The sequence below is a fragment of the Neophocaena asiaeorientalis genome, unplaced genomic scaffold (genome assembly GCF_003031525.2).
Source record: "Neophocaena asiaeorientalis asiaeorientalis breed wild unplaced genomic scaffold, Neophocaena_asiaeorientalis_V1.1 scaffold246, whole genome shotgun sequence".
Taxonomy (NCBI): Eukaryota; Metazoa; Chordata; class Mammalia; order Artiodactyla; family Phocoenidae; genus Neophocaena; species Neophocaena asiaeorientalis.
In genome coordinates this window covers 2,849,283-2,856,828 of record NW_020174551.1, presented here as the reverse complement: position 1 = coordinate 2,856,828, position 7,546 = coordinate 2,849,283, and the positions used below count along the sequence as shown (strand labels likewise).

The 7,546-nt window shown below is 36.1% G+C and overlaps 1 protein-coding gene across 1 annotated transcript in view; it reads right to left on the bottom strand.

Annotated features, from left to right (window-relative positions):
• Nucleotides 1-529: 529 nt before the first annotated feature.
• The window catches only part of SGO2 (shugoshin 2), a 28,544-nt gene continuing 21,527 nt past the window's right edge, over nt 530-7,546 (bottom strand). Inside the window, exons 8-9 of the mRNA XM_024757343.1 lie at nt 6,227-6,377; nt 530-829 (exon numbers count right to left, since the gene is read on the bottom strand). Coding sequence (XP_024613111.1) covers nt 814-829; nt 6,227-6,377 — 167 coding nt within the window. The 3' untranslated portion in view covers nt 530-813. The remainder of the gene's footprint in view (nt 830-6,226; nt 6,378-7,546) is intronic.

Here is a 7,546-nt window from a genome sequence, read left to right as displayed (position 1 = left end):
TTCTGTGGGACTCTGTAGTCCTACAGCAGTTTCTCGAAGTTTGGTCCTAGGACAATCTGCCCCAGAATTATCTGCGGTGTTTGTTTAAAATGCAGATTTCTGGGCCCACCCTTTTCGTTGTCGGATATTGTCTAAGAAAACTTTTCCATATAGGCAGAATAGAATTTGACTAGTCATCTGAATACAGTAAGCTATGTTCATTAATCTCAGATAGGAATAGGATTTACTACTTAAAGTTATAAAAACCAAATTCAAAAGAGCCTGAGAGGTTAACCCCTCAGCCAACCCCTCATCAGATTACATATAATGGAAGTAATACAGAAGCTGCAATTGAAGAAGTAATCTTGAAAGTTGAAGAACGAAGGGTGAAAGACAACTGGCCAGGGCAGAAGGTGACTTTTAAAATCTTACAGGTGTTCACATTTACTGAATGGTTTTAAAAACAAAACAAAACAAGATAGCTTGGTGTACAACAAGGTAACCAATACAAAAGTATTTATAATACATTTTATTTGGTTAAAAGGCTAATAGCTATTGTTTACTTAAAGGTTGTTTGGTTGAAAGGAGCTTAAATGAGCAGGAAGATGTTATAGGATGACCAAAATAATTTTGAAAGGTTAGTATTACAAAATAGCTATTTTATGCATATTATCTATACATAAGAATGAACACTCCATGAAAAGACAGAAAATGAAAAAGAAAAAAAAACCCAAAACTTTTTGTCATACGTTTCATCTCCTTGATCTTAGTTATATCCTTGTTTTGACTTGTTATGGTTTGAGAATTCAGAAAAACCAGAACGTATAAATTCACTCATCTTCTCATCTTCCTGCAAAGTAGGAAAAAAAGGAAGATTAACAATATAACAACCTAAAGCTAATGCTTTTGCTGCAAAGTATGGAGAGGAAAATTGCTGCATCATACCAGTAGAAAGCAGTTTCCTCAAACCACAAAGCTTCGTCATATATTTAAAATACTCTATGATAATGGGAATTATAAATAAGGTTTAAGAGAAATTAATCAACATAGATTTTACACATTTCATGATTTACTATATATTTCCTTTTTATTAATGAACTTTAGCATACATATAAGAATATATAAAAATGTACAATTTTTTTTTTTTTTTTGGTATGCGGCCTCTCACCGTTGTGGCCTCTCTGGTTGCGGAGCACAGGCTCCAGACGTGCAGGCTCAGCAGCCATGGCTCACGGGCCCAGCCGCTCCGCGGCATGTGGCATCTTCCTGGATCGGGGCACGAACCCATGTCCCCTGCATCGGCAGGTGGACTCTCAACCACTGCGCCACCAGGGATGCCCAAAATGTACAATTTAAAAACTCAAATGAATGCTGATACACCTACACCCAGGTTAAAAAATAAACTCTTACCACACCTCACAAGCCTCCAGTGTGCCCCTTTCCAGTGTGCTCCTTTTTGTGAGACGAGATCACAGTTCTCTCATCTCCCGAGAAGAAACCACCATTTTGAATTGAGTTCATCAATCCCTTGTTGAATAGTAGCAGAAACAGTGGGCATTCTTGCCTTGTTCCTAATTTAAATGGAAATACCTCCATTGTCTCCTCATTAAATACTGCCTTTAGGATTAAGGTATGTATATACAATTTATCATTATAAGAAAGTATCCCTCAATGTCTATCGAGTGTTTTAATCATGAGTGACTGTTGAATTTCGTCAAAGGCTTTTTTCAGCATCTATGAAAGAATCATATGCTTTAGTTTCTTAGGTTTATTAATATGGTATATGAGGATAGGTTTTCTAATACTGAACCAACATTGCATTCCTGGAATAAACCTTACTCAGTCATGGTATATGTTTTTCATAGCATGGTGTGGATATGCTTTTGTAATTGTGCCATGAACACCTGAGAGGAATATGTATTCTCTCTTATCAGAGTGTGGAGTTTGATATGTATACATAAGATTTACCCTATTCATTATGTTGTTTAGACCTTCCATCTCCTTACTTATTTTTTGCCCACTTTGTTTTATACTGAGTATATTAAAACTTATTAGCGTGTTCCTATGTGTTTCCATGTATCTCCTGTAGTTTTTGCTTCATAAAAGTAGTTGTTGTGCTATTTGGTACATAAATATCATAACTATTACATACTCTTTGTGGATTAGGGCTTTTACTATTTAAAATGTCCCCTTTTGTTATATTCAGTACTTTGGGACTTAAGAGATAAAGACTTTAAAAAATATATTTGTATTACCTTCCTGGTAACTCCTGCTGCTCCTACTCTCAATGCCTATGATGACCACTCCATAATATACTGTAAGCAGTTTCCATCAGGATTTATCTTCAGTGGGGGCCTATCAAAAGCTGTGATGTACCTGCCGCATGCCATTCCCAATCCAAAAGGAAAAAAACAGCAGCTGGATTGTTATTACTCTTAGTATTTATACGAATGTACATTGTGATATTTGCTTTTAAAAATTTTGCCAGCTGGGCTTCCCGGGTGGCGCAGTGGTTGAGAGTCTGCCTGCCGATGCAGGGCACACGGGTTCGTGCCCTGGTCCGGGAAGATCCCATATGCTGCGGAGCAGCTGGGCCCGTGAGCCATGGCCGCTGAGCCTGCGCGTCCAGAGCCTGTGCTCCGCAACGGGAGAGGCCACAACAGTGAGAGGCCCGCGAATCGCAAAAAAAAAAATTTTGCCAACTAAACTGATTACCAGATAATCTGCATGCCCAGAAGATCTAAATTAAAATAGAATACTATTTCATTACAGCATTTTGCTATATTTAGTTTAGAATAGGTAGCTCTTTTAAAAGAATTAATTAAGTATTATTCAGCAGTAAAAAGGAATGAGAAAAGTCTCTACAAATTGATATGGAGTGATTTCCAGAACATACTGTTAAATGATAAGCAGCAAAGCCCAAAAAAGTAGTTAAGTATGCTACCTTTATGTAAGAAAAAGGGTGATATACATATATCTGCTCATTTGTGCAAAAGAAACACAGGGGCAATAAACCAGAAACTAAAGGAACTGATTATCCACAGGAGGTGGTGAAAATAGGATAGAAAGGAGGGGTAATGGGAATGGGGTAGCAGGAATGAAAGTAGTTGACACTTCTCTGCATATACCACTTTGTATAGCTCTGACTTGTACAACCCAAGAAATGACTCACATACTCCAAAAGTAAATGACTAAACCTACCAAGATGTGGGAGAAGAAAATGGAATACAAACAATAACAAATGAATAACATAATTATGTTGAAGGTGGGTGGTAAGAAAAGAACTAACCTAAGACAAAAAGAACTGTACCTAAATGTTATGATCTAGTTAGGACGTTTCTCATAGGGATATGGGTCAGCAATTCTGAAACTACTTTATGTGTATGCTAGAATTGAACAAACAAATAAATAAATAAATATGTCATAGATAATGAGAGCCAGGCTACTTACCAATAGAGAAAGAAATTACAAATAAGCAAAGCTAAAATGAACCCTGTGATGTTGAACAGGAATCAGAGGTATCAGTCTAAACTCAAGGTTTTCACTATACACACAGATAGATAAATATAAAAGTATGCATATTCATGGATTAGTATAATACATACATTTCCTAGCTCTGTCTGCTGATGGGGCCTAATATCAATTGTCCCTGTAGTAGAGAGACTCTGTGGAGGACCCCGCCACGATCCCTGCCTACTGGTGTTCATGCCCTTGTATAATACCCTTTCCTTGAGTATGGACAGGAGCTGTGACTTGCATCTGACCAACAGAAATGGCAACGGTGATGGGGTGTCTCCCTTTTGAGTATATGTTTCATTATATAGCACTCCATCTTGCCAGAGGATTTGCTCTAGAGACTCTCTCTGGTTTTGAAGTAAGTGGCCATGTTGGGAGGCCCATGGGGCAAGGAGCTAATGGTGGTCTCTAGGAGCTGAGGATAGCCTCCAGCCAACAGCAAAAAAGCTGGGGCCCTCTGTCCTACAACCACAAGGAAATGAATTCTGCCAACAATCTGTGTGACCTTGGAGGCGGATTTTCCCCCAGGAGAGCCTCTGGACGAGAATCAGCCTGGATGACACTGTGATTACAGGTTTGTGAGACACTAAGCAGAGTACCCAACTTAGCTAACTGAGTGCAGATTCCTGGTCCACAGAAACCAAAAGAAAATAAATGTGTGTTGTTTTAAGCCACCAGGTTTATGATAATATTGTTATGCAACAACAGATAATACAACACAACATAAGCAGTGAGAATACCTAGTGCCCAGATCTTGTATTGTACCAATGCTAATTTTCTAGCTTTGATAATTGTAGTATAGGTATGTAAGATGTTAGAATTGGGAAAAGCTGGGTAAGGAACATATGAGAAACCTCTTACTATTTTTACAACTTTTTGGTAAGTATAAAATTAGTTCAAAATAAAAAGTTTAACTTACAACTCAATAGGAAAAAGATAACCCAACTGAAGAAAGGGCAAAGGATCTGAATAGACATTTCTCCAAAGAAGATATAAAAATGGCCAATAAGCACATGAAAAGATGCTCAACATCATTAGTCATTAGGGAACTGAAAACCAAAACCATAATAAGATACCACTTCACACTCACTAGTATGGCTAGAATCATCAAAAAGTCAAATAATAACAAGTGTGCTGGTGAAGATATAGAGAAATCAGGACCCAACAGAGTCCCACTGTTGGTGGGACTATAAGATGGTACGGCAGCTTTGGAAAACTGTCTAGCAGTTCCTCAAACGATTAAACATAGCTAACATATGACTCAGCAGTTCCACGACTAGGCAAATACCCAAGAGAAATGAAAACGTATGTACACAAAAAAACTCACAAATGTTTATAGGAGCATTATTTATAATAGCCAAAAGGTGGAAACAACTAAATGATCATCAAAAGACAAACGGATAAATAAAATGTGGTGTATATATACAATAGAATATTTTACTTAGTCATAAAAAAGGAATGAAATACTACTCATTCATGCTACAACAGGGATGAACCTTGAAAACATTATGCTAAGTGAAAGAAGCCAGTCACAAAGACCACATATTATATGATTTCATTCATATGAAATGTCTGAAGAGGATGTCTATAGAGACAGAAAGTAGGTGATGGGTTGGTTGTCTAGGGCTGGGAGATACAGGAGTGACAGCTAAAGGGCATGGGGTTTCTTTTTGAAATGAAGAAACGTCCTTAAATTGACTGTGGTGATGGTGTGCGTATCTGTGAATCTACTAAAACCCACTGAATTGTACAATTTAAATGGGTGAAACATACGATATGTGAACTATAGTTCAATAAAGCTGTTTTTTAAAAAAGCCCTTGGTTAACTGGCTTCTCTTGCACCCTCTCTTGCATTGCTGCCACCTGCTGGTTATTGTTTTAAAATACCTGTCAAAAACGATCAATGTCTTTAATTTTACAGAAGCACACTGAACACTGAACAAGCATACAGAACACTGAAACAAATGCAAAGAGAAAATTTGAGGATATTTCTCTCTATCCTTTTGGAAATACCATCCCAAATATGATCAGGTTCTCTGAAATAGCAACTTCATTTATCCTTGGAAAAATAAGATTCTGAATAAGACATATGTAAAAGGCATTTGGACATTTTTTGAGATAATCAAGGAAATGTGAATTGGGATTTGCTATTAGATGACAGTGAGGAATTATTGATAATTTTGTTAGTTGTGATCATTGTTGTCCAGTTTTGTTAAGTTTTTATATTCTAGAGATATATACAGAAGTGTTTTAGGAATTAAATAACTCAATATTAGGGATTTGCTTTAAAGATACAACAACAAAAAACGGATAGTGGAAGTAAATATGGCAAAATATTGATAACTCTCAAAGCTGAGGGATGGATAAATGGTGGGGGGAGTACTATTCCCTCTTTGGGGGTATATGTTTGAGGTTTAAAAAAAAAAGAAAAAGGACTATTATTCTTTGAGACCAAAGGACATATAAACACTCTGAATCAATAAATGGGGGTAAAAAATAATGAGGTTTGCAAATTATAGGCAACAAAAAAAACCTTTTAAGCCTGTTCAAAGAATAAAAGAAGACATTTCTTCACATCTTACCCAGATCATACTGTGGTTGTTACGTGTCAACAATACATGCTTCACTGATACTCAGAAGTGTTCAAATACTAATTCAGGCAGGAATCTTTTTGAAAGCACGTATTTTACAGTACTGCACTGAAATCGCTTTTATGTCATTGAATACTCACCCTTTGAGACTTGGCTCTTTTAAAGAGAGAGGAGTACACCTTCTTCTTCGGCTTGACAGCTCCGAAGATAGATCTTCTAACTTGTTTTCAGATTTAGCAGTGTTATTTGAAACAAAACCAGTATTTGTCAAGTCCTGTAGCATTCTAACACCTGAAAAGAGTATTGTTTTCAAAAATATTTTTAACAGTATATATAGAGATATGGAACTACACATAGGATATTTACTGGTTTGTAAATTATTGGTAGCAAATTTTTAAACTTAATAATCAAGTTATAACTTTAAATTTTACGAAAGTAGCACTGAAATTATCTGTAAATCAGTTTTTTTCTAGCAATAATGAGAGGAAAAGAGACCTACCATTTAAGACAAACTAGCAAAGTAGTAGCCTGCAATATTTTTATTCTGAAATCACATTTAGGCTGACAGAAATTCTTCATGAATTCAACTCTAGTCACCGAATCACGCAAATTACTGCACATTCATTCAACATTTGTCATCGACTGCTCAAGTTATGAAAGGCACCATGAGGAACAGAGATGAAAGACAGCTCACCAGTCTCTAAAATGTCCTGCAACTCTAGACCTTGGCACTCCTTTTGCGTCAGTATTCCCTTTACATGAAGTCTTATCCATAAAAATCCTAGTGTTCTACATACATACATTGAAATGTTAGGCTCCCAGTAGAAAACTTTAATTGATATGGGAATGTCTAATGTTGCAAAATTGCTAATAACAAAAGAATGTCAATGTTAAGGGGAAAAAGTGAGGTAAGTAATGTTATATATAGTATGATTTCAAGTATATATTTTAAAATACATAGATTCAAGCCTGCATGCATATGCCAAAATGTTGACTGCAGTTCTTCTGGGTGATGGTTTTTTCTACTATTTTCTGATTCTCTACTTTCAATTTTCTGCAATGAGTGAGTATTATTTTAATAACTGGGGAAAATAAGAAATAAACACTAAAGGTAAAAATCCTACCTATGCTTTAGGGCTTAAAATGCTATCTATTTGATGATGCCTCTGCAGATTCCTCTAGCCAAAATTATTCCCCGTCATTATATCCCTTAACATGTGTGGTTTTATTAAAGCATTTGCCATATTTAAACACTGTACCTGTTACTTTTCCATACATGTACTCTGAGGAAAGGGAGTTGGCATTATTTTTTAATCTTCTAAAATACCTAGAATAAGTTTTCATCATATTAAATATATGCTATTGGAGAGAGTCCCAACCTTAAGAAATTTGCAATTGTCTTTGGTAAAATCAAACCAGGGCAATTCATTATTATATACATTTAAAATAGCCAATTTCCT